We start from the raw sequence: 24,707 nt of genomic DNA, 5'->3' as shown, positions 1-24,707 counted from the left end.
TGGCCCTGGTGGTCTGTTGCAGCTGGCTAGCAAGTTTCTGTAGACGGTGAATGGTGGTATATATCATGATTCATGAAGTTGTTGATATGATGCTCGTGGCCTTGATGGTCGCGATATGGATAACCATGACATGTTTATAAATGTCGAATGAAAGTGTGATACTCCAACTTATTCAATTGCTATATACGACGCTCTATGTTGGTTCATAGGAAATACCGCACTCAATCCATGCCTCCGGCATCAGTCAATATCAGAGTATGCAAGCGCCAAACAATCTAGGCTCGCTCTTTTGGTATCAAAAAGCCAGACCCGAAAAGAATCAACTTGCGGAAATCAATATGCGACAACGAAACAATCTAATGACGGCCGAGTGAGGAGAAGTAGAATGAAACGAATACAGCAGGAGGAAAGAATATCGGGTGCAAGAGTCAAAGTGTGTATGTAATAAAGGAAAAATGGAAAGCAAAGAGACAATCACCAGTCGTCATCGTCGTCTTGCTTTCCTTGCATTGCATGTTGTCGCGCTCTCAGGGCCTCTGCAAGTCCACCAGCTAAGCTTGCGTTGGACGCACTATTGGGTGTTCCACGCCCGCTACCCCCAGAGGAGTCGTGCGAATTCATGCTCACAGCGCTGTCGCGAGGAGCCGGCGGCGGCGCGGGCACTGCCTTGCGTGCCGCCATGTTCGGCCGCTTCGCTGGAGGCGCGGGAGGGGCTGGCTTGGCCTTAGCCGCCGCAGCGGCACCGTTGGTCGCTGGTGCCGGGGTCGACCTCGGAGCTGCCGGTGGCGGCGGTGGAGGAGCAGGTTTCGGCGTCGGAGCAACTTGCTCTTCGAGATATGCTTCTGGTGTCCAGCCCTGCGCTGAAGTCGTCATGTTCATGCACAGCCACCAACCTATCCCTCGTTAGTAGATTGTTAGGAGGGAAAAACTTTGAGACTTACCATTTCCTTCCTTGGAAACAATCTGCACAATCTCGCCAGCCTTGATTGACAGCTCGTTGGATTGCTGACTGTTGAAGTCATACAAAACCTTTGCAGTCGGCTTCTTTGGAGCGGGTGCAGCTGCGGGTGGCGGTGGAGGTGGTGCCCTCGCTGAAGCTGTCGAACCGGTGCGCGAATGAGAAGCAGCAACGGCAGCTACAGGCTGAGGAACGGCCCTGGCAGCTGGTTGAGGTGCTGGCGGCTGCATTGCCGCTGGCTGCGGCGTGGCACGGGGTAGGGGTTGAGCTGCAGGAGTGGGTCTGGCCGCCAGCTTGGAAGGCCCTCCTCCCGGGCCACCAGGACGAAGTAGCTTTCCTTTCGTGACGGGACGCGCACTGACTTGCTTGGGTCTCGGTGTTGGCTTGGATACCGAGTTTGCAGGCTCGCCAGCACCGGTGTGAATAGTACCACTCTTATAAGTGTCGTCTCGGGCAACAGCAGGATCCTTGACGACCTTCACGGTGGCCAATTTGCCCGGCTTCTTGTTGTACTCGATGCTGAACCTAGTTAGCTTGGGCCAGGCCAAATACTCCAACAGTGAAACTTACTGGTCGGCAATCTTCAAGTTCAATTGTCCATGCAGAGTGTTGTTCAGGTGGGTGAAAAATTCCGTCTTGAAAACGCAGTTGACGAGGGGATCAGGCTCTTGTGGACTACCAACCACAATCGAAAACCAGTCATCTTTCAAGTTAGAGGCACTGATAGCCTTGATGGCGCCTATCGGAATCGTCCTTTCGGACGAGATGACCAGCTGGTTGTTGACGAGGTTTTGCGCGATGATGTATATATGGCGGTTGGTCTGATAGAGTTAGCACCAAGCACATGAGCAAGTGGAGCATTCAGCGTACCAAGACTAATATACGAGGAGCAGGCTTGCTGGACCGACCAAACTTGGAAACCAGAACCTCACCACGGCACGAAAAGAGGATATCCTCTGATCCTTTAGACACAAAGTCAGCCAGCCATCGAGCCGTATTTCAGCAATCGCAAGTACTCACCGCTGATGCCCGCACCATTACGGACCATCTCGCCGGGTCCACCTTTATTGCCTACCCCGACATAATCACCAAGGAATCTGCGCGAACCGAGCAAACTCATCCGACGACGCTCCTTACGCCCGTTGAGAAGCTGGTGTCCCTGGTCGCGCAGCTTGATGAACTCGAGACCACCAGTGGTGCGACGCCAGAAGCGCTGGATGCGAATAGCACACTCAGTACGATAGCGAAGATAGTTTCGCCACGCACGCTGGATTCGGATGGCCATGTTGTGCCAGTAACGGTCACGCATGGCTTCCAAAGCGAATAACGTCTCGGGAGTCTTGACAAACACCTTTGTGATTCCCATCTGGTACTCTTCGGCGGGTATGCTGGTATCTTTCAGAATCTGACGAGCTCCAGATTCGGCATCGCCTGTCCATGTGTAATCACCTGCATAAGACGTCTTTGGCGATAAAAGGTAGAAACGCTCCACGAACTTGTCGAATGTTTGACGGTAGGCAAAACCAGCACGTCTGATTCGAACGTTCTCCTGCAAACCCAGGTATTTAATCTGATGCAGAACGTTTCCGACGTTGTACTCCCTAGGCGCCTTGTTATCGTTCGGCTTGATGGTCCGAATATACGAGGGCTGGGCCTTCATCAAGGTTGCCACCAGGTCGTTGGCCGAGGCCTTGATCTTGTCGCTGGCGGTGGGTGGGCGTCTCTTGTCATCCTGATTGACTTGCTCGGGGAAGAGAGTATGGACGAATTGATTGCCGCTTGTTCCGACAAGGTTCAAAAGATCTTTCAGCAACTGGTCCTTGTTCTTGTCTGTCATTCCGGCAACGGCGTAGCTGACATCACCGGCGTAATGCTTGACAATGAACTGACCTTGGCGGTTCTCAAAGTTGGGATTTTGAGACAAGAAGTTGAGTCGTCCGACGAACGTGTTGTCCGCAGCACTGGAATCGGCGTGCGCTGTTGCACAGGCATCGTTTAGGGCGGCAAATACACCAGGCGGACGTTTGTCTTCGATCAACGAGCACACAACCTTGTTGTCAAAGTACTTGATGGGGGTCCATTGAATCTGCTCACGAGCATATTCATCCTGCTCGGCCTTGAGGGTCAACTGGATGAATATTTGCTGCAACTTCTCGTTGACATAGTTGATACAGAGCTGCTCGAAGGAGTTCTTTTCGAAGATCTCAAAGCCGTAAATATCCAGAATTCCAATCGAGTTCGCAACCTGTCCTCTGGCAGTCAAGGAGGCGTTGACACGCTGCACAATCCAGTCAAACAGGTTGAAGTAGATTGCTTTGGCCAATGCATCACGGACGGCAAGAGCTTGGACAGTATTGAGTGGCACCTCATAAATTGAGCCTCTGCGACCTCCACGAGCAGTTTCCATCACACGAATGGTAAACGCCTTGTGCACCTGAGCAGCATCAACCTCCAGGAGGTATGCAACATAGTCAACCACCGACTGATCCGTAATAGCGGCGTTCCCAGAATCGTCTTCTGCAAACTGAACGTTGCCGATCCACAAGATAGCAGCCAGCATACGGAAGACATCATCCTGCTCACTCTCCGTCATGCCAATCACGCTCATTGCATTTACAGTATCGCGGAACTCAGCAGAATCGTCAACGCCAGGGACGTCATAGCATTTCGATCGGCTAGTGTAGAGGTATGACTGCGGTTGCTGTATGCCGAACATATCTATCGGTCTGTCAGCTGGAGAAGCACTGGTGAGACTGGAAATCCCAACTCACCTCTATACTTCTGCGGCGCCGCCTTGGTGAATTGGTAGAAAATGTGGAAGTTTCGCTCGTTTGTGATTTGTCCTACTACTCTGGATTTCTCGAGTAGGTAGTTGGTGATATTGGCACCCACAGGTTCACCGTTTGTGTTGAACTCCAATTCGAGATATTTCCCAAATCGCGAGGAGTTGTTGTTGCGCAGGGTCTTCGCATTACCGAATGACTCGAGCAACGGGTTGGTAGCCAGCACCATGTCCTTGGTGTGCTGGATGGACGAGTCACTGCCTCCAGATACGCTGGCGATGTACTGCATGATCCGCTTCGCAGCTTCCGTCTTTCCTGCACCCGACTCTCCTGAGATAATCACGCACTGGTTATCCTTGTAGGACTTCATGTTGTAGTAGGCCGATTCTGCGACCGCGAAGACATGGGGAGGCACTTCGAGTCGATTTTTGCCTCGATAAGACTCGAGAACATTGTCGGTGTAGATACCCACTGCAAAGCAACGACGTCAGCGACGCGACTTTGAACATCGCACATGGCTCGGTGTAAACTCACGATCTCGGAAAGGATTGACGGACACCAACACATGACCGATATATGTCTATCGTCCGAAGCATTCAAATCAGCGCACGCCCTCAGTAGCGCATAAAGCTCTGACGTCCCCTAAACGGCGGATGATACTTACATAGATTTCGTCATGCTCAAACCGCATTTTCAAATTGTCATTGATGGCTTCGTTCGAGATTTTGCTCAACAATGTAAGATCTGAAACACCAATTTCCTTCTTCTTTGTGCTCTCGAAGGTGGCCTTCTTCACCTGAGGCTTGCCCCCCGCTTGTCGCCCATCACCCACATCGGCAGCCGCCTTGGACCGACCGAAGCCTCGACTCTTCTTCTCTCCGCCAGCAGGACGTCGTGAGTGACCCTAGAAGCAATCGCGGGGTTAGAAAACGATTTCTGAACTAAGTATATTCTCTTTCTGAAGCTGAATGTATAGGTTAAGCGTAGACATACCATGATTGTTGCTGCCGACTTCCCCGGATATGGCGCCCAGGCGTCAAGATATCTGACCTATCAGTTTCGAAAGGCGGCGGGAAGTGAGCGTTCAAAAGATAAGATAAAAGCACGCAAAAGACAGGACGCTCAATCCAAGCAGTGCGCAGAGTCGGTGAAAAGAAAGGTGGATGTCAATGTAAGGAAAGGAGGGGGAGAGGGAGGGGATGAATGATAGTAGGAACTTAGAATGACGATGGTGTCTTGTGGAGGACCAGACTGGACTCTTAGTACTTACTCCTAGATACCCGGTTAGTTAGTGCTAAAGACGGCTCTCCTGGAAATAACGGGGCCTGCGCCACACTGGACACACGTGTGGCACCGTTGGGTTCCCTATGTCAGGTCGAAAACGCGCAATCTCGCTCAGACTACGGAGTGCTCTTAGTCAACCGGCGGCATATCCGACTCTTCCCAGGCTAACTTTTTCGAAGTTTGTTCGATTTCTTCGCCGCTCGGGCATTTAGGGGGCAAATCATTCGTGGTCCCTGGCGCTAAAAAATGCCATTGTCTCCAAATTAGGAACTGGAGCACAACCCGGACAATAATACAAGGTCTCTGTCAAGGGAGAAAATTCGCGATCATCCCCCTCATACGTCACTGCTGCATTTAATCAATGCTTCTGCCTTCACTCCAGATGAGATTGCATAATGGGCTCATTGGGCATCTTGATGTACACCTCAATGCTTTCTAGATATCCCTTCCAGGGAAAAACAAGGAGAATACTAAAGTTGATTGGGTTACTGTGGCTGAGATAGGTTATATATTTCCGTTCCAACTCAAGCATTCCTATAGATAACGCTTTTGCAATTTTCAACACGCTTGATACATCATGTCGGCTCATACAGTCCTTTAAATTGGAGGAGATGCATGTAGAGGGTAGAGCCTAAGCATCTACTCATAAACGTGATCCTCCTTCCAGAACTGTGCAATGTCCGTCCCCAGTTGCCTCCCCAGATGGTCATCAAGCACAAATCTCCCTTCCTGCGTGCGGATGCCCTGGCTCAAGGATCTCAGGGACGGGAATAGATCACTCAGGACATTTGCATCCTGTTCCGGGAGAGAAGGAGAGGTCGGAGCTCTCATGTGATATAGTAAAGACACAGTGTCCGTCAACGGCCGTGAGAAAGGTGGTAAGTTCGTGAGACCGCCCATATATTCCTGAATGCAAGCCGTGAAGCAAGAGGAGTCAGGAATTGGGATCACGGGCAAATGATCTGGCAGGGATTCAGCGATCCTGGTTGGGCAAAGGACCATATCAGCTGAAGTTCATTCAAGGTCCGAGTTTAGTTTTCAACTTAGCTTCAAATTTGGAAAGACCTTTAGAAGAGAAGAAGACGCGTACAGTACTTGCAGAGCCAGGAGCCCTTCCAGGCTATACGTGCCACTTGCACTGCTGAAGGGTTCATCTGTAAGGAGGAAAGCAATGGCGTTTTTGTGAGAGCCTGTTGCCATGCGCGAAAACCTTCTCAATCGAGCGATTGTCTCTTGCCTGTTATCTTGAACAGAAGATTGAGAGAGAAGCAAGATTTTCAAATGCTGTGAATTGCCGAGACCAAACTCGAAATCCGACTCTTGCAAATCACATTCTAATTTCTCACATTTAGAAGTGACTCAAAGGGCTGACCTGAGTCCGGTTGCAAACCTTCGAGCATTGGCACAGATGCTGCAATTACCGGGCCCATCACTTTCCAGACGGGACGATTCCCTAGAGACGAGGAAAAAGTCCCTCGAAGAGATGACACGGTAGGATCTGGCATCGCAAAAAGCGAACAAGTCTATATTTGAACTGACAGCCAGGATTGGAGAGTATATGTACAGGAATGGGGAACATGCGTTTGGTGAGAGGAAAAAGGAAAGTGGTCAAGTCACGACGTCTGGACTTTCATCCAACCACCCTTCTTCCGCCACATCCAGATAAAGAATCAGCTCATCATCTATCACCATAACAAAGGGTATCCTGAAGACAAGTCTTGCTAATGCTGACATCGAACAACTCCGAAACCGGAGACTTCATAACGGGAAATATGAGGGAAGATTATAGCGAGGTTACTTATGTGCAAAGCCACACCAAGTCGGCCAATCAATGATTCTTGACTGAGGGCGTCTCATGAGCGACTAGTTTCGCTGGTGGCAGTTGGGATTGTACAGGGACTGATGAATTTGAGGGCGAGCTTTGGGTTGATTGTACGACGGACTCGGGGTTTTCGGCGGGTTTCTGTTCAGTGTTCTGTCCAAAAGTGAAGTATGAAGTGATCCGCGACCACCAGTCCTGCTCCTCAAGCTCTTCAGCCTCTTCTTCCGCTTCAACTTCCCACACTTCACGTGGAAGAATTCTAACCGACGGTTTGACTGACTCCCCAGCCTTGGCCTTGAGATGTAGGACTTCCCTCTCCAAGGCGACCAGGGCCTTCCGGGCAGCTTTCTCAGACTGCTCCAGTTCGACTAACCTGGCCTCAACATCTTCTCTCCGCGTCGTTTCCTTTCTCCTCGATCTCCATGATTCATACACGATCAGTCCACCCGCAACGAGAAACAAGAATGTCTCGCTTATGAAAGTCGCGCCCGATTCTATGGCCTTAGATTCGGAGAGCGGTCGAATATGCGGAGTGGGAGCCGGTTTCGCTGCCTCTGAAGCCGCGGCCTTTGCTTTCGCTACGGCCTCCTCTTCGGCTTTGGTTTCTGCTTCCGTCTTTACGGTCGGCGAGGTTGGCTTGTGTTTTCGGACTTGGGCTTCGGCAGCCGCGCGCCTTTGAGCTGCAGCATTATCCCGCAGATTTCCTAGGCGGAGACGCATGTCAATTCGATGCAGGCCTTGCGCCATGGCGACGCAAATCCGTCTGAAGCGCTCATGTTCGCGAGCCTGGGCTTTGATTTGATTCTTGGAGGTGTAAGTTTCTCAAACGTCGGAAAAAAGGAAAGAGGGATCAAAGGGGTAAAGCATACTGCAATCGGCTTTGATAGAGTGCGAATGACAAGAGAGGAGAGCTTCAGAGTGAGAGACATCTTGACAGCAGCTCTCAATACAAATCAGGGGTTGTGTTGAGGTAGATGTCCAGGCTACTGCTGCTGCTGTTGATGATGATGATGACTGATAATCAGGCACTGACAGGTCCGCCCGCGCTATGTCCGTATCGGGAATAGTATCTGACTCTCTGCGTCATATTGCAATTGCATTACGAGTGATATACATGCTTAGCTCAGCAATGCACGTTGTTGCGGCAGTCGGATGAATGTTTATCGATTACCCGATTAAGCAATCCGTTTTGAATAGTCAATTCCTTCTTCTCCATCAGTGTTTGTAGCCTCAATACCATCATCATCACTCCCTGCTTCCCCTTCCCCGCCTCTCATCATTGCTGTCAGTTTGCTTGTAGTGGCGTTAGATGCATATCATTGTTTCAGAGAATTTTAGTTGATCTTATTTTTCTGCCTACGCTTGTTTTTTGGTAAGAAGGCACCCACCCAGAATCTGAATTCTTTGTTCCTACGACGGAACACCGAGACATTGGATGATCCGGTTCCAGACATACCGTCCACTCAACATACTGACAGATTTGAACCATAGACACCAAAAGCAGCTCATCTATTATACCCCTTTTCGCTCTGTTTTGCGTTGATTGTCTATATTGTAGTGATACTTTATGACCTCGACGAACATCTCGTTCCACCTTGACTGCTGGCACGATTGATCTCCAATGCGAAAATTGATGCCCGCCCACAGTAACGACTCTGACCGAGGGACTGGAATCGAAGATGGAAGCATTGTCGCCACGATCGACGAATTACTTGATCAGACCTAAAGTCAGCATGGAGAGAAAGGTCCTGGACAAGAATGCCGCCGCCGCCGCAGCGGCGCAAAAAGCTGCTTCGTCCAAAATCCATGCTTCTCCACCACCATCGCTGGTTGTAGAGCCCGAGGAAGGGGGTGAGCGCTATTCCACTGGCGCTTTTCTTGGAAAAGGAGGTTTCGCAATCTGCTACGAAGGAACGCTACTGCGGAATGGGAGGGTTTTTGCGATGAAGGTGGTGAGGTCTGAGATGGGACAGAAAAAGATGCAGGAGAAGGTATGTCTCGAGTCGCATCCGCCTCCATTGGGCGTGCTTTTTCCATCCTTTGCTAATGGGAACCTTCTGTAGTTTCGTACCGAACTTCAAATACATTCGAAAATGCGACATCCCCACATCGTCGAGTTCCATCGCGCCTTCGCATTCGACAAGTGTATCTATGTGGTCCTGGAGCTGTGTCCAAACGGCTCGGTAATGGACATGGTAAGGAAAAGGAAATGCCTGAGCTTGCCCGAAGTGCGACGATTCATGATACAGCTTTGCGGTGCGGTCAAGTATCTACACAAGAGAAGCGTTGCGCATCGTGATCTGAAAATGGGAAACTTGTTCTTGGATCGAAATATGGACATCAAAGTGGGAGATTTTGGGCTGGCAGCGATGATAATCTCTGAAAAAGACGAGAAAAGAAGGAAAACGCTGTGTGGGACCCCGAATTATATTGCTCCAGAGGTCCTTGATAAGAGTAAGGGTGGACATACCCAGAAGGTTGATATCTGGTCGCTGGGTATAATATGGTAAGCGAAACTGAACTACGGTACGCATAGGGCTCCCCAGCTGACAGATATATTCGAAGCTTTGCGATGCTTACAGGTTATCCGCCTTTTCAGTCTAAAACACAGGAGGAAATATACAAGAAGGTCAGGAATTTGAGTTATGTTTGGCCCACTGGTTCTCAGTGCGCGAACCACATCCCGGAAGAGGCCAAATCTTTGGTCAGCTCTTGTCTGAATCTTTCAGAGAACGAACGACCTGACCCAGACGACATTGTGGAACATCCATTCTTCAATATGTACGATGGATGTATTCCTCGACGACTGGACCCAACTTGCTCTGTCTCGATACCGATCTGGCTGAGATCTGACGAGCCTCGTGGTGATCGCATGATGCTTGGTCATAGCCTGGAATATGACGAGAAACTCTCAGGTTACATAGAACATGTTGATGATCCGACACAGCGATACCTCATCTGCAGGGCGGCATTCTACAGTCTCTGTGGAGTCGGACGTAAACCGGATGGGACAGCTCGCAAGTCTGTTGGCAAAAACTGTTCAAAATCTGCGTTTGCGGAGTGTCTATCTGAGGAGGAAAAGGGACTGCAGCCAGTCATGCCGCTGCCGAAAGACATGGTCTACAGATACCCTAGTGACCCCGATGGGGACTGGAGCACTCCCACTCCTGGCTTTGCGCTTTACAAGGATGACTCATCATTGGACAGTACGAGGTCCTCTGGTAAGCGTAGCATATCCATGCGCAGTAACGCTGCCTCTCTTTCCAGGACCCAAGCCGCTCTTGCTGCAGCTCAGCAACGTCGGAAAGAACCGCAGAGTCACGCTGCAACACTTCGCCAACAGGCAATGGGTGGTCGAAGCTCGGTCAGGAAGATTGCAGCTATTTGCGATCCACCGGCAGTAGTAGAACCTGAGTCTGCTGCTCCTGTCGTGCCGACAGGCGGACTCGCGGAAAGACCCATACGCGCGCGACGCGCAGTGGCAGTCTCGTACTCAGGTTCAACGCGTGACTTGGACAGAAACACTGCGCCACCAAACAGTGGATCTGGTATACTGACAGTGGGTAAAACGCGGTCGCAGTCTCGACGACTGGAAGCAGCAAGCAACGAAGCACTTTCTGCTCCCGCCGTCACCAAAGAGCGATCTGTGTCCGCAGCGTTGGACAATCTACCTACGAGGTTTCGCCAAAGCTCTGCACGCTCAGTTGCAAGGGAAGAAGCTCTCCAGTCGGCCAAGCCGAAGGACCTAGACGGAGAAATTATGGCGAAGGACGTGCCAAGCGGAGATGGCCGTCTGCAAACAGAAGCCGCCGTAAGCCGTTCCAGTAGCAAGACAGCCTCCACGTCAAGCAGTAAGCGCTCGACATTAGGACTGTATCCACTTTTTCATCCGGACGATCCCTGCGAAATGATGCCAAGAACATCTCTCGAGGACGTCAACACCGACCTCCGACTGATGCTTTCTAACCTGGTGCCTCCAACATCTGGTCGCCGGCGCGTAAACTCGAGAAGAGCACCGCATGCATACGTCATCAAATGGGTAGACTACACTAATCGCTACGGAATCGGATATGTTCTAGATGATGGTAGTGTGGGATGCGTGTTCAGAGCGGAGAACGGCCAGCCGGCCAGTGGAGTTCTGCTACGGAACGGTGAGAGGCATATCCGGCGGAAAGCCCGTAGCCTGAACAAGCAAAAGGATGGAGCCTATACCTACTCCGAGGCCGATCAGCTCGTGCCTCGTAAGGGCAGGCCGGTGGAATTCTATGAGAACTGCGAAAACAGTTCGTTAGATGGCCGGACGGGCATTCGACGCGCGCTCATTTCCCCCTCTCTTTTCGAGGTGAAGCCCTCCTCCGATGGCTCCTCCGGTGCAGGAATCAAGGTTCGCACAAACTCCGGTCTTGAACGCGCGCGTGCCGATGCAGAGAAGATCAAACGGGTGAAGCTGGTTGATCAATTCGGCAAGTATATGATTGGATCCTTGGGCAGACATGACGACGATGACGTTTCAGAAGACGATAAACCGACAGACGGCCCGGGCCAGTTTGTCAAGTTCTACCAGAGATTAGGCAATGTCGGGGTCTGGGGGTTTGGCGACGGTGCTTTCCAGGTTTGTTAGCCCATCTCTGCCACTCAAGACCTGATCTAATCATGCCATGAAATAGTTCAATTTCCCCGACCACACAAAGCTCGTCATATCTCCCGGTCGTACAAGAGCCTCATCACCCTGGATCGACTTCTATCATCTCTCCCCTTCTGCGGCCCGGTATCTGAGCGCCAAAGGAAAGATGCACCCGTCCGGATTCGACACTCGAGCTGTCGCTTCAGACGAGGCCACGTCATTCCTGAGCATTGCACATGGCAGCACAGTGAGCTCTGTGGATGAGCGCATTCGCGATGTTCTGGAAGCCAACTTTTTCCTGGAGAAGATCAGTTTTATCAAGGAAGTCATGAAGAGCTGGGTTACGCATGGGCGCTTGGGGGGTCGACCCTCGCAAGATCAGACTTCAACCGTCGTTCCCACGGTGCTTTGGGAGGGCGCTCAGGAACAGGCGCAAGCTGGAGGAGGCAAGTTTGTCTGGGTGACCGTTGGGGCTCCTGGAGGGGATGGCGAGTATCGATCCGTCTCTCTGAAAGAGAGAGACTCAGAAGGAAGAGAGAACGATCCGGAGATCGAGTCTTTACGAGAGCGATTGCGGGCATTAGGTGCCAAGCCGTAGATTCTGCAACCTTTCCAGCTACAACTTACGATGTCACGACTTTGCGACTTGTGTTTTCCATTGGATCAGAATTCAAGCATAGCGATCACCGATATTTCCTTTGTGATATCAAACAATTGCCCCGTTCAGTCAATTGACTTTGATCACAATCTGCTGCTGCTCTTTCTTGGCATACAATGACTCCAATGTACTATACCCCTGTTATGGAGGAAGTGACCTCTCACTGCATCGCGTATCTGCTCTCTCATCTCATAGATAAACGCCTTTTCTGGTCTGATTCCCACAGCACATCGTTATCGAGCTTGCATGACATCAAAGTAGTGCTCGTCGGAGCCCAGCTGCCATGAGCGATCGTCGTGCGAAGCTATACCATCCGCTTGTACACTGAGACTCGCATTTCTTCTCCACGCTCATAGACTAACGGGGAAAATCTCGGAGTATCTCCAGGAGCCTCTTCTTCGTCCAACTATGTCATGTAGCACAGGTACCCGCCGTGCGGGGTTAGATAGACCCTCTGTCCTCAAGCCGATAGCATTCAACCTCTAGCATTTCATCGATTTACCCGATCTTTCAGTGCTTACTGAGATCTGCTTTGACCTAGAGTTCCCAACATGGACCCCATCTCCTTGTCTGAGATGCAGAATCCGTCATGTCTCCTCTACGGCCCATTTAACGCGAGATTCGAAGATAGACCCATCCCGCGGATCGAGGACCCATCCGATGTGATCATTCGCATCGCATACACGGGCGTCTGTGGAAGCGACGTACGTCACTTACCTCCCTTTCCCTCACGATAAACGAACCCACATCTAATTACAAGCGCAAGGTCCATTTCTGGCTCCATGGCGGAGTCAAACGCCTCGTATCCCCCGAACAACCGATCGTCATGGGCCACGAAGCGTCCGGCATCGTCCACGCCGTTGGATCCTCAGTTTCCACACTCCAGCCAGGAGACCATGTCGCCATTGAACCGGGATACCCGTGCCACCGGTGCCCCTGCTGCAAAGGCGGCCGGTACAACCTCTGCCCGCGGATGAAGTTCGCCGCGGCCCCGCCCAGCTGCCACGGCACGTTGACCAAGTACTTCCGTCTGCCTGCGGACTACTGCTACAAGATTCCCCCGGGGACGCTAGGGCTAGACGAGGCAGTGCTGATGGAGCCGTTGGCGGTGGCGGTGCACTCGGTGCGACAGGTGGGTGTGCGGCCTGGCCACCGGGTGGTAGTGTTTGGTGCGGGAACGGTGGGCTTGCTCTGTGCAGCGGTGGCGAGGGAGTTCGGGGCCCGGACGATCATTACGGTTGATGCTAACCAAGCGAAGCTGAGATTTGCGCGGTCGTTCCTCGCGAGCGAGGAAATGGTCCTGGGGACGTTTGTGCCTGATTCGTCCAAGTCTTCGGAGGAGAACGCTGTCGCTTTGCTGGAGGAGTATGACCGAGCGGAGCACGGGAGCGACGAGATACCCGGCTTTGACGTCGTCATCGAGGCTACGGGTGCGGAGCCTTGCATTCAAATGGGGATTGAGGTGCTTCGGGGTGGGGGTGCGTTTATCCAGACGGGGCTTGGGAAGCGAAATGTGAGCTTTCCTATCTGCACGGTTGCGGAGAGGGAGATTGTGGTGAAGGGATGCTTTCGTTATGGCCCTGGGGATTTCAGGCTGGGGCTGCAGTTTGCGGTTGAGGGGAGGATTCCTGTCAAGCAGTTCATCACCAGAGTGTTGCCTTTTGAGAGGGCGACGGAGGCCTGGGAGACGACCAGGCGTGGAGAGGGCATCAAGACGCTGATTGAGGGTGTCCAGTGAGGCATATTCCAGCCGATTAAGCCCTTGGATGAAGCAATTGGACTGTTACTTTAAATATCCACAGAGGTCATTAAGAACTTTCGTCAGAGATTGCCAATACAGTGCTTTCACCATGTCTGATACATGAAAGTCCTCGTCTAAAAGCAAGACAAATTTCAAGCATTTGTGCCTCCATCTACTGCGCAAGTTCGCCCATGATGATCCAGCCTCGTCGCTCAATTGGAAAGCGACGACGTTTGCAACTCCTGGCGCCTCGCCCAAGTGATGTTAGTGCCACTTTCTTCATTGGCACGAAGCATCAGGGTGTTAATAGGGCTCCTGAACGAGCACGTCAGCTTCGCTTAGAATAATTTCACGCCAAACTTACAGCATCATGATATTGACGGGATCGCTTGTTCGCCCGCCTTGATTGCAGCCCTTATGATCAAGCTAACGCGTGCATACTTGCTGGCACTGTAAACAGAGCCTTTCGCGAATCCCCGCTCCTAACAGTCCAGGTTTGAGTGCTTTGCTGAGGATATTGAAGATGGCTCTCACATTGACATCCATCACAAAGTTGTTCTCTTGCTCATTGATCTCCTAAATTTCTTGGTGATAGAGCTTGTGTCCTGTAACTACATGTGTAATCCGCGTTAAGCCCTTCAATGAACTTCAATAGGCCGTCCCGGGTTATATCACAGAATCCTAAAAGTGCACAGGATGAAGAAGGCCCTCAGTTCCCACATATTCTCCTATTCCTGCCCCCGAGTAATACATATCCAGATCCTTATGATGAGTCCTGTATACCAAAATGGGTAGGTATATGGGCAGGCTGTAGTCTCACCTTTTAGCAACCCTCATTATCGTGAATAGACATGTGTGTATTCTCCCATCCATCCATACTTTATACAGTATTTTCAATATGGCCAGAAGTGTAACAAAGCATATTTGAGAGGAAGAATGATAAGAATAGCGAGAACGTACGATCTCTCTCGAGTCTGCACCATTCCTAGAAGGGTAACGTTGTCCGTCTCCCGGACTTTTCTATGCGATGCTTGTTTCGATCTCCAACCGACATCCTCCCAGGCCATCATCACGACCGTGTCCTCTGACTTCCGATTACAGCTCGTGCTCATCTGCTTCTTTTTTATAAAAGACAGAATGCAAACAGATGGTTCAGCCCAAGGCTGACCAATCAGTCTGCACTAATCTACCGGAATGATGCCGGATGAGTACTCTCGGCACTGCAGAGTCACTCAATGTCGAATCAAGATGAAACACGAGACGGGGAGGTCATGTCTCATCCAGCGATTGTTCCTCATAGCTTTGATCTGTCGTTCTTATTGATCTTATCTAAAGTCTTGACTTTCATGGCAAGTCCTATCTGTCATTGATACACATCAATCTCCGAGGATGGCGATGAGGCCTCCTCACACATACCAACGACCAGCCAATTGTGTCTAAAAATGATCGAAGTCTCCACAGATGGTCTTGCTCATTATACCATAACGAATGGATCAAGTTACAGTCTGAATGAGGGCTGTGGGGCGCTGGAAGATTTTGCCAAAGCTTCGGTTGATGAGTCCTCTCCTCGGAGATATCCCCCGAAGCAGTTGTTGTCATTATCTGATCGAATAATGCCGAGAAACATGGCTATAAGATAAGCACTTACGTGCTATATGCTGTAGGGCAGCAACATTGGATGGGTTGTTGCTTGCTCGCCGGCCGTTTCTTGATATCCGCAGGCGAACTTGGACCGGCCCTGAGCGACTCCATCGCCGAATTCTGCGGATTTCTCCGCGGCTTCCACTAATCATGTAAGAAAAAAATACGATGAATTCTTCGAGAGGGCTGTCTCTTCTCGACTAGGCTACATGACCCCTCTTTTGCTAGGAGCGGACTAGGAATCGGGGCGCTCCGAGGGGTTGTGTCTGTGTCCTGTCTCTTGTCTATAAGTGCGCTTGGCCTTAAGTCCCTGCCCGCCACTTCGCTCATACTCTCAAATCTCTAAAAGTCTCTAGAAGGTATACTTGACGGCTAAGTCGAGCTCAACGATGGCCGATGAGGTCACCATTCACAGAAACATCGAGGCACAAAGTGCCTTTGCGTCCACCCTCGTGGCAGACGTTGAAAGAGCTACTCATTCAAAAGAAGCCGAGCAAGGCCAACAACACAAGAAAATGGCTCAGTAATTGAGATAGCCGATTCCGGCGTCGGATCTGGCGCCGTCTATGCGGCCAAGGCGCAAGTTTTGAACAAGGCGTTGCTCGACCTTGGCATGGGCCGATATCAGTGGTTGCTCTTCTTGATCACGAGTATTGGATGGTTCCTTGACAGTGTAAGTTGAGATTAGGCATGCGTCAAGAAGCCCTAGCTAATGGGAATGGTAGTTTTGGATGACATCCTTTGTGGTCATCGCTCCGGCTGCCTCGAATGAAGCCCTATTCTTCTACTCGGGTGACGAATCTTCTTACTTCTTTGTCAGTTTATTTGTTGGTATGACAATCGGCGCGGCTGCGTGGCCCTGGATGTCCGACTTGTTGGGCCGGAAATGGATTTTCACGAGCACATTGGTCCTCATGGGCATGGGCGGCTTGGTTGGAGCTGGAATGCCGGCCTTTACTGGACTCTGTGTTGTTGGGTTCGCGGTTGGACTGGCAGTTTCAGGCAATCAGCTTGTCGATGCAATAATCCTTCTGGAGGTTCTCCCTGCTTCTTATCAATACTTGGTCGCTATACAGGGGGCTCTCTGGGGCCTGGGCCAACTGACCGCCTCTGCAATCGGATGGTGAGTGGATATGGCCCCTATTGCTGTGTCTTTTCTCACCGGTAATAGGGCCTTCATCGAGCAATACACCTGTGGAACAGGCCCTGATGAACTGAGCACAGCAGCCGTTCTGTCAAGCATCAAGGCTCGTACAATAACGCATTCCAGCAGTGGCAGTAGCAGAAGTACTTCATCATCCTGCCATTATGTTTCGAACAAAGGCTGGCGCTACGTCTGGTGGACGTTTGGCTGTATCACTTTGTTTGTCTATCTTTGCCGCTTTGCATTCCCGCTTCGAGAAACTCCCAAATATCTCCTCTCCCGCCGTCGAGACGCGGAAGCCACACAGATCGTCAAGGATATCGCAGGGTACAACAGACGTCAAACCTGGCTCACGGAGACATCGTTTGCCCGGGTCGACTCCACCATTGATACCAGTGCCGCTGAGAGGCGCAGGCAATCACGAGTACGCTGGCTCGGTCGCGTGACGCGGCCCTGGCATTCGAGTGTATCTTATCGTTCCTGCAGTATGCAGCTCTGGCCGTCATAACGATCTACACAGTGGAGGCATTCGCCTCGCCGGTCCGCGGGTGCGGATTGGCTCTCATGGGATCCACGTGGGGACTGTTCGGGCTGGTTGCTCGGATCATTACCACGTTCTACGGCGACGCTGTCGCGGGAGGCGGCCCGGTCTGGTTCTGCGGTGCTATCTGGGTGGTAATGGGCGGAGCGTGGCTGGCCCTTCCGGTTGAAACCTGGGGAAAAGCAGCAGCTTAAGCCATAATCAAAGTGAATACGTTCGATTTTCATATCTATGCAATGCCATCTATACCTGAACCATGCCTCTCTAAACACGCAAACAGTAAACCGCATGATAAATCATCCTCTCCCAGCCCTAAGCATATACCCCTGCACATACCCCGCCACAACCTCCCTCTCCTCCACCAACCGAAACCCATACTTCTCATACAGCGGCCTCCCCGCCGGCGACGACGAGAGATACGTCTCCAAACCCGCCTCCTCAGCCCTCTCCAATCCCCACCGGAGCAGTCTCGACGCAAGACCCCGCCCGTGGTACGCCGGGTGGGTCCCCAGCATCTCGAGATCTAGTCAAATCAGCCCCTCCACCTCTCATCGGACACAACGAGAGGGAAAAAAACAGAGAAAAACATACAGTAATGAGGCCGACCACACATAATCCTCCGCCTCATCTCCGCCATCCCGCCAAAGAATAACGCGCAGAGCTCTCGGTCGGAACTGGCGGGATACGCGTCGCCTGGATGCGTCTCACCCTCAGGGGACGGTTGGCCCGGGAGTTGCCACACCGCGAATGCGACGATGGCGCCGTCTGCTGAATCGATCATTTTGAGGACGGCCTTGTCTGGACTGTTGATGAAGGAGGCGAAGTGTGCTGTCCAGTAGGCGGTCACGTCTGGGGTGCGTGGGAACAGGCGCTGGTTGAAGGGGTCGCTGAAGGCGGAGAGGAAGACGTTGGTCAGAGCGGGGGAGTCTGTGGGATTTGCGGGGAGGAGTTTGAAGGTCATTTTTTTCTTTGGTCTATTTATATATATTGAGTTGCGGATTTACGGTTCTGATGAAGGGGGATGAAAAGGTGGTGAGAGTGAGAGTGAGATGAGATATGATTGTGCCAAGACTGCGCAGCAGTGGGACGGAATGGAGCGGATTGCCCAAGCAGCGAACAAATATATTCGAACTCATCCGTACTGATTCGGGAGTTTATGCCCTGTCGGTGTGGGTTGCTACAGGGGAAGAATATGCATCATGTCAGGTTCATTAGGATTAGTAGAATTTATGCACATAAAGTTCATAGCAACCGAGGAGTTAGCAAAATCAAGCTCGCTCAGGAGACCGACAATGCGGGTTCTTCTCCATTACCGGCTCAGGAAAAGACACCGGGCTGCCCGCATCAGGTTTCCTAGGCTGTTGCGACTCAGGGGCCCGCGCCTGCGGCAGAAACGACCGACGGACCTGCCCTGGTCCAGCCATCGTGCGATTCTCCCCGCTCTTGGTCGCCTCGATCTCCCGCTTGACACCCTCATACATACTCTCGATGAAAAGAATCTCCTCCTGGACATCCAGCTCGCAGCCATCGAGGCAGAACTCGCGCTCCCGCTGCTCGACATACTCCCGGATATTCCGCCATTCGTTCTGGTAGTGCTTCAAACGATCGGGCAGCCCCGACCCCTTGAGGTACGTCAGGATACCCGCCATGATAGTGTTGATGGCGCCGAACGCCGTGACGGCCGAGTGGGGCCCCCTCGCGGCGCCGAGGGCCGTCAGCGCTGCCGCGACCACGATCTGGATGCCCAGGCAGGTGTTCATGAGGATGCTGAAAAATTGGTACCGCTGTGCGGCGGACCGCTCAGCGCGCACGACGCGCGTGTAGATGCCGACGTTGGGCGCGGTGCGCTGGTGATGGTGCGGAATTGTCAGGGCCGGGACGCTGTCGATGCCGGTGAGAGCGCGGAAGACGAGCAGTTTGTCTGACGGGGGGATCAGGGTGCTTGCGTGGGTGGTCGCGACCGTCAGGCGGCGCACGAGTTGTGGATTGTTTGCGGATCCCATGGATAGACCCTCGTTTTCTGGGTTGTGGAGTCCGTGCATTGTAGCGTATTGAGGGTAGCCCTGTTCCTCGCGATCAACGGGGTCGATGATTGCTGTCAGGACACGCCTGAGAAGGGTCGGTCGGGGTCGTTCCGCCATGGTCATTTGCAGCGTGGCTCTGCTGAAGGACGGGTGACGAGACAAGCTGTACGGAGTCTTTGTGTGTTGACTGCGCGGGACGAGCCCATCGTACTTAAGGTTCCGTCAGGCACCTTGAGCTTCCGGAAAAGTGGACTGCCTTTTGTGTCTTTGCTTTTTTCCTTTGTTTGTTCGTCGAGGCTTGGTATTAAGTCAGCTAGCCTAGGGTCCGACATGCATCGGGGGTGCTGCCAAAGATATGAGCGCCGAATCATATCGAATACAATGTCAGTGAACTGAAATGAGTTGGGAAAAGCTGACCAATAATCAAGCCATTCATTTCCACCGATTCCTCAAACTGATGACCGACTGCAGATCGGCATGTTTTGGGCAATCAGTCTGGCAGATCAGTCGGGAGCTCAGCAGTGCGGGAGCGGCCCACTGAAGAACCAGAACCAGAAAATCTCATCAGATATTGTTATTAGGGGCTGAGACTCCTTGCTCGTGCTCCTTGCTCGTGCTCCTTGCTCGTGCTCCTTGCTCTGTGCAATAATGACCATGAAGTTGACTGTACGCTCATGAGTATGACTATCATGGTGGTGGCACGGATCACAGATGATTTGAAATTCCGACGTCGACACAGAAGTGACCGAAAGCGAACTCTTCATTTAGTGTGTCTTGGCGATGTACACAAGAAGTTAAAAGGGTGATTGACGAACTGGAGGTGAAGGCTGGAGGTGTGATGGACATGTTGCAGACAGTGATCGGTCCAGTCTAGACTCTATGTAGGGAGTCACTCGTGCGATCGGGAAATCGCTCCACCAATCTCTGCTGAGATTACCATCAGTACAGCATTCCGTTTCGAGTCGTTCGAATAATTTTGACTCATAAAGTCACTGCTTTCACGACAATGAACATGGAGAAGTCTACAGCATGGCGGGCTGAAGCGAAGCCACTAAAGCACCGGACTCACACCGGCGTGGTCGACCGTCAACAGGTCATCATGCTCCCGGCTCGTTTCTTTAATGAAGACAGTCATGCGACATCAGCAATCTCATGCATCCAAGGGAAGATCGGAGAGATTCTGATAAATAAGATAACCAGACAAACCAGCGATCTGAGGGATGCATGGATGGAAGAAAAGCAGACAGATCTTTTGCCTTGATGCCTTGCTGCATTCTGACAAGATCATCTGCAAAGTGCACAACCGGAGTACTTATCCAGGATTGATGATTGTCTCGTCTTCACTATGGCCGATGCTCATTCTTTCATGACGACAGAGACAATTGCTGGAATCACCACCGGGAGGATATTCAGAACTCAACCATTCCTAATGACCCTGGGAATACGAGGATGACCTCGGTTGGCGATGTCCAAAATGAGGGATTAGTAATGCAAGTGTGGGGATTGCTGGATAAGGCCGATAAGGAAATCCCCTGCAGTGGTCGATGGGGATTCTTCCCCTCCTTCGCGACATTTGCAATTGTTGGCGACAATTGCTCATCTGGAGATTCTGGACTGGTATTCTATCCGATATCTGCAGACGGGTCGGTAGAGGTCACTGTGTCCCAGATCTCCTGCCATACCTGGTCATTTCTAGGCAATTGACAGTCCCCTTTTTCCGATATCTTTCAGCGTCCTAGGATCCCGAGTCCTGACAATACAGAGAAATGGGCGATGCGGCTTTAGTCAAGGAGCAGTTGCTCATAGCTTTCATGCATGACCTACCCGCAGCCGTGGTCGAGGATATTCGCGCCAAATTTGCCAATGCCGAGGTCACCATTATTCACCTAGAGAGAATGGCTCCGATCCCAAGTGGTTCGTCATGCACCCACTAGATTGGCAGTGGAGACGCTGACTCTTCGCTTAGAATATGCACGCAAGGCTACCATTATCGTGACATTTACCAATCTGCCGAACATTGAGGATTCTGCCAAGTAAGTGTACCTGACGGCATTCCTACCCGGGTGGTCCTGACTGATGCGAACTGACTGTGCTAGTATCAAGCTGATTCACACCCTCTCAGCCGGAGTCGACCATCTCTTGACCCATCCTATTCTCAAAGATAGCAAGATACCCATCAGTACCAGCTCGGGAATACATGGACCTCCTATTGCCGAATGGACTGTAATGAACTGGCTCGCCGCGTCGAAAGAGTTTGTCCGGACGTACGAGAATCAAAAGCAGCACATCTGGGGAGGTGTGGATGAATACATGCATGGACTGCATGACCAAGTTGGGAAGAAGGTGGGCATTTTAGGATACGGAAGCATTGGACGACAGAGTATGTCATTGACCATTTAAATGGATCACCTGCTGACAGTGATCCAGTCGCTCGTGTCGCTGCCGCTCTAGGAATGACTGTCCACGCGTATACGGCTTCTCCTCGCCTCACTCCCGAATCCCGTCGCGATACCGGATACATTGTCCCCGGGACCGGCGACAAGGACGGTTCGATACCGGTGTCATGGCACCACGGCACAGACAAGGCGTCAATCCATTCATTCCTGAAGCTCGGATTGGACCATCTGGTCGTCTGTGTGCCATTGACAGCGCAAACGCATCATCTCCTCGGAGCCGAAGAATTCGCAGTCTTATCCTCACACATACCCGCCAGACACCCTAAGCCATATCTGACCAACATTGCACGCGGCAAGGTCGTTGACCAGGAGGCATTGATCGCATCTCTCCAGTCGGGTGAGTTGAGTGGGGCAGCGCTGGACGTCACCGATCCGGAACCGCTCCCTGCGGATCATCCGCTATGGGATGTGCCAAATGTGCGGATCAGTCCTCATATCAGTTCTCTGGGCAGGGAATATTTTCCCCGGTCCTTGGATATTGCCAAGGAGAATATAGGGCGATTGGAGAGGGGGGAACCGCTGGTCAATGAGTACAAACGGAATAGGGGATATTAGTTGGGACGTTTTGGCTGGAAGAATGTTGATTTTCCATTATATACGCAGATTTCAAGAATTAGAATCAATCCTTATTTAGATACTACTTGAGATACCTTTACACAGTACGATCTATTTCGATGGCGACGGGAGTCTGACAGGCTGACATACCCCGCATAGACCAATCAAAGCCAACCCCGCATCCGGCGCTGACGTTGAAAGCTTATCGCCAGCGCTTATCATCTGGCTGGACCTCAGGATCAGCTCATTTCGTCGTCTTCCATGTTTCAACACTCCAACTAAAGTAATATTGGTCCTATATGTGACAGTCAATGTCTTCTTTCCCCTTTCTCTCCCTCCCCCCCGAAGTCCGCCTCCAAATCTACCACTACCTGATCCCCAACATCCCCGTTCGCAACTTCTCCCTGATCCGCAACAAAAGGCCCCCCCTCCGACGAGACGGGAAACCCTGCTGCCCCGCCCTCCTCCGCACCAACCACGCAATCCACACCGAAGCCATCCGCGAATGGTACAGCGCAGCCGCCTACGAAGTCATCGTCGACGCTAAATACATCCTCTTCTGCGGCAAGATCCTAGCCCCCTATGTCCCGCTCCCGTCTACAATCCGCCACGTCACAACCATGCACCTCTGCATCGCGCTGCAGCGCACACCCTCGCATCTCCTCCGGCCCGAGGCCTCGGCGCCGCTGGAACACCTCCTGGGCTTCCAGGATAGGCTTGTGACGCTGGCGAAGGGGCTCGGGGATCCGGTTGGGCGAAGGCTGAGGACGCTGTTGGTGGAGATTGCGGTTGACGTGCCGCTGCTGTTGAGCTTGAGTAAGACGCCGGCAGAGCTGGTGGAGTTGCTCGAGTGGAACTTGGATCCTGTCAGGCAGAATGTGAGGGGGGTGGAGGTTGTCAAGTGGGAGGTCAAGGAGCAGAGCTATGGGATCCAGAGTCGGGAGTTTCTGGCTGCGTATGGGGAGTTGAGGACGGTCATGTATCGGTTTTTGGAGGAGATGAGGGAGGAGATGGTATCGGTGGAGGATGATTTGGTTTGAGGTTTAGGTATGTATTGACGATCATGCGATTATGATAGCTCGTTACTGAATCGAGACATCTAGCCGAGCTTGCAGGAGATAATCCCTCCAGCCACGGAAATTCCAGTATTTCGTTATCAATCTGGTGACATCGCAATTGATTTATAAGCAGAGCAGCAGTTTTGAAATTCGTGCTCCCTGCTGTAGTTCAAGCAGTACATGTTTCCATCAACCCTTCTGTTTACACAAATTGTGCATAACATTGTGGAAGAAATCCGGCCTTTGACTGTCAATTAGTCGCTCGGTTGCCAACTACAACACACGCATCAGTCGCAATGTCTCAAACAAAGATCATGCCTCGAAGCTCAAAGCCCTAGGCGTCCACCCGATCATGTCCAACGGTTTAGACGACTTGGACGCGATCAGACAAATTGCCAGTGAACATGACATCGTCATTGACGCCGCATCGGCTAGTCATAACACGTCGGCTCCCGCCATTCCAGGGACTTGCAGAGAGAAAAAAGAAGGCCCGGCGTGCTGTTCAATACATCCATACCTCGGGAACCCGATTCTCGCCGATCAACCCGTGTCCGGAAAGAAAGTTGACTTGGGTATATACTCTGATGCGACTGATGATATTTACCAGTACGAGAAGAGCCGGGGTCCATACAGCCAACGCATAACCGACATCGCGGTGATTGAAGCTGGGGAAGAACTTGACGTACCGACTTACATTCTTGTTCCGCCCATTGTCTACGGTACAGGAAGTGGCCCGGTCGTCACAATATCGCTACAGAATCCGTACCTCGTGCGCCAGGCAATCAAGAGGCGAGGATTGTTGCCCTCTATCCGGGTTCGATCCTCCACTTCAAGGATTGTCTGGAGTCTATCAGAGGCGAGGACTTTGATATATCCTATCGCTCGAAGAATCGTTGGCGATGTCTTGGAAATGGTTTCACCCACCGGGAGGTTCAACGTGGCGACCTGGCGTATTATATTGAGCATTGAGACCGGGAAAAATAGTCCAACTGCTCAAGTTTCTGAGATAGATCTGGATGTTTCTGCTGCTCGGTCTTTGACAATTAGTATAGCAGTTACTCGGTGATCGCATCTAGTTTGAGGTTTCCAACGACCGGATGAAGACGAGTTCAATTCCCTTAAAGACTGCTCACATCTTTCAAGATTAATACCGCCGAGACAAATCAATGATTATCACAAAGTCAGTGGGTTCCTGGACAGTCTTCGGACTGAATCTAGAAATGGAAAGTTGCAAAGTTTCTCCAGGAAAATATCTAGTAGTCTATAACTGAACTGTTTTTCTGTAACTAGTTAACGTAATCCACGGCCGAGCTACGCATACGGCCGAGCTACGCACTTTCGCCGCTCCCACTACGTTTTTTAAAGCTCTTCAACTATCAACACCAATAAATTAAACTATCTGGAATATGAAATAAATA

At 51.6% G+C, this 24,707-nt stretch overlaps 8 protein-coding genes across 8 annotated transcripts; 5 read left to right on the top strand and 3 right to left on the bottom strand.

The window, feature by feature from the left end:
- Positions 1-474: 474 nt before the first annotated feature.
- CDV56_102633 (class I myosin myoA) lies at positions 475-7,776 on the bottom strand (the record flags this gene model as incomplete). The annotated part of the gene is made up of 11 exons (XM_026756252.1): positions 475-893; positions 942-1,477; positions 1,529-1,779; positions 1,829-1,920; positions 1,979-3,676; positions 3,730-4,212; positions 4,276-4,321; positions 4,406-4,645; positions 4,735-4,786; positions 6,969-7,651; positions 7,717-7,776. 11 exons carry the CDS (start codon positions 7,774-7,776, stop codon positions 475-477), a joined length of 4,560 nt encoding a protein of 1,519 aa, XP_026611732.1.
- Positions 7,777-8,580: 804 nt separating this feature from the next.
- CDV56_102066 (CDC5/polo family serine/threonine-protein kinase) lies at positions 8,581-12,069 on the top strand (the record flags this gene model as incomplete). The annotated part of the gene is made up of 5 exons (XM_026755685.1): positions 8,581-8,838; positions 8,911-9,042; positions 9,097-9,353; positions 9,413-11,459; positions 11,515-12,069. The coding sequence occupies 5 exons, from the start codon at positions 8,581-8,583 to the stop codon at positions 12,067-12,069; spliced, it is 3,249 nt and encodes a 1,082-aa protein (XP_026611731.1).
- Positions 12,070-12,680: 611 nt separating this feature from the next.
- Positions 12,681-13,867, top strand: CDV56_101811 (NAD(P)-dependent alcohol dehydrogenase; the record flags this gene model as incomplete). The annotated part of the gene is made up of 2 exons (XM_026755430.1): positions 12,681-12,833; positions 12,890-13,867. The coding sequence occupies 2 exons, from the start codon at positions 12,681-12,683 to the stop codon at positions 13,865-13,867; spliced, it is 1,131 nt and encodes a 376-aa protein (XP_026611730.1).
- Positions 13,868-15,900: 2,033 nt separating this feature from the next.
- On the top strand, positions 15,901-17,390 carry CDV56_101323 (uncharacterized protein; the record flags this gene model as incomplete). Its single annotated transcript, XM_026754942.1, has 5 exons — positions 15,901-15,943; positions 16,048-16,184; positions 16,237-16,634; positions 16,683-17,079; positions 17,142-17,390. 5 exons carry the CDS (start codon positions 15,901-15,903, stop codon positions 17,388-17,390), a joined length of 1,224 nt encoding a protein of 407 aa, XP_026611729.1.
- A 102-nt stretch (positions 17,391-17,492) lies between these two features.
- On the bottom strand, positions 17,493-18,157 carry CDV56_101195 (GNAT family N-acetyltransferase; the record flags this gene model as incomplete). Its single annotated transcript, XM_026754814.1, has 2 exons — positions 17,493-17,719; positions 17,788-18,157. The coding sequence occupies 2 exons, from the start codon at positions 18,155-18,157 to the stop codon at positions 17,493-17,495; spliced, it is 597 nt and encodes a 198-aa protein (XP_026611728.1).
- A 307-nt stretch (positions 18,158-18,464) lies between these two features.
- CDV56_101021 (uncharacterized protein) lies at positions 18,465-19,343 on the bottom strand (the record flags this gene model as incomplete). Its single annotated transcript, XM_026754640.1, has 1 exon — positions 18,465-19,343. The coding sequence occupies one exon, from the start codon at positions 19,341-19,343 to the stop codon at positions 18,465-18,467; it is 879 nt and encodes a 292-aa protein (XP_026611727.1).
- Positions 19,344-20,986: 1,643 nt separating this feature from the next.
- CDV56_100553 (D-isomer specific 2-hydroxyacid dehydrogenase family protein) lies at positions 20,987-22,231 on the top strand (the record flags this gene model as incomplete). Its single annotated transcript, XM_026754172.1, has 4 exons — positions 20,987-21,134; positions 21,187-21,253; positions 21,317-21,600; positions 21,648-22,231. The coding sequence occupies 4 exons, from the start codon at positions 20,987-20,989 to the stop codon at positions 22,229-22,231; spliced, it is 1,083 nt and encodes a 360-aa protein (XP_026611726.1).
- A 311-nt stretch (positions 22,232-22,542) lies between these two features.
- Positions 22,543-23,271, top strand: CDV56_100412 (uncharacterized protein; the record flags this gene model as incomplete). Its single annotated transcript, XM_026754031.1, has 1 exon — positions 22,543-23,271. One exon carries the CDS (start codon positions 22,543-22,545, stop codon positions 23,269-23,271), a length of 729 nt encoding a protein of 242 aa, XP_026611725.1.
- Positions 23,272-24,707: the final 1,436 nt, after the last annotated feature.

This window comes from Aspergillus thermomutatus (genome assembly GCF_002237265.1).
Source record: "Aspergillus thermomutatus strain HMR AF 39 chromosome Unknown NODE_209, whole genome shotgun sequence".
Classification (NCBI taxonomy): Eukaryota; Fungi; Ascomycota; class Eurotiomycetes; order Eurotiales; family Aspergillaceae; genus Aspergillus; species Aspergillus thermomutatus.
Note: the sequence above shows the minus strand (reverse complement) of the source record. Positions and strands in the feature narration are given on the sequence as shown.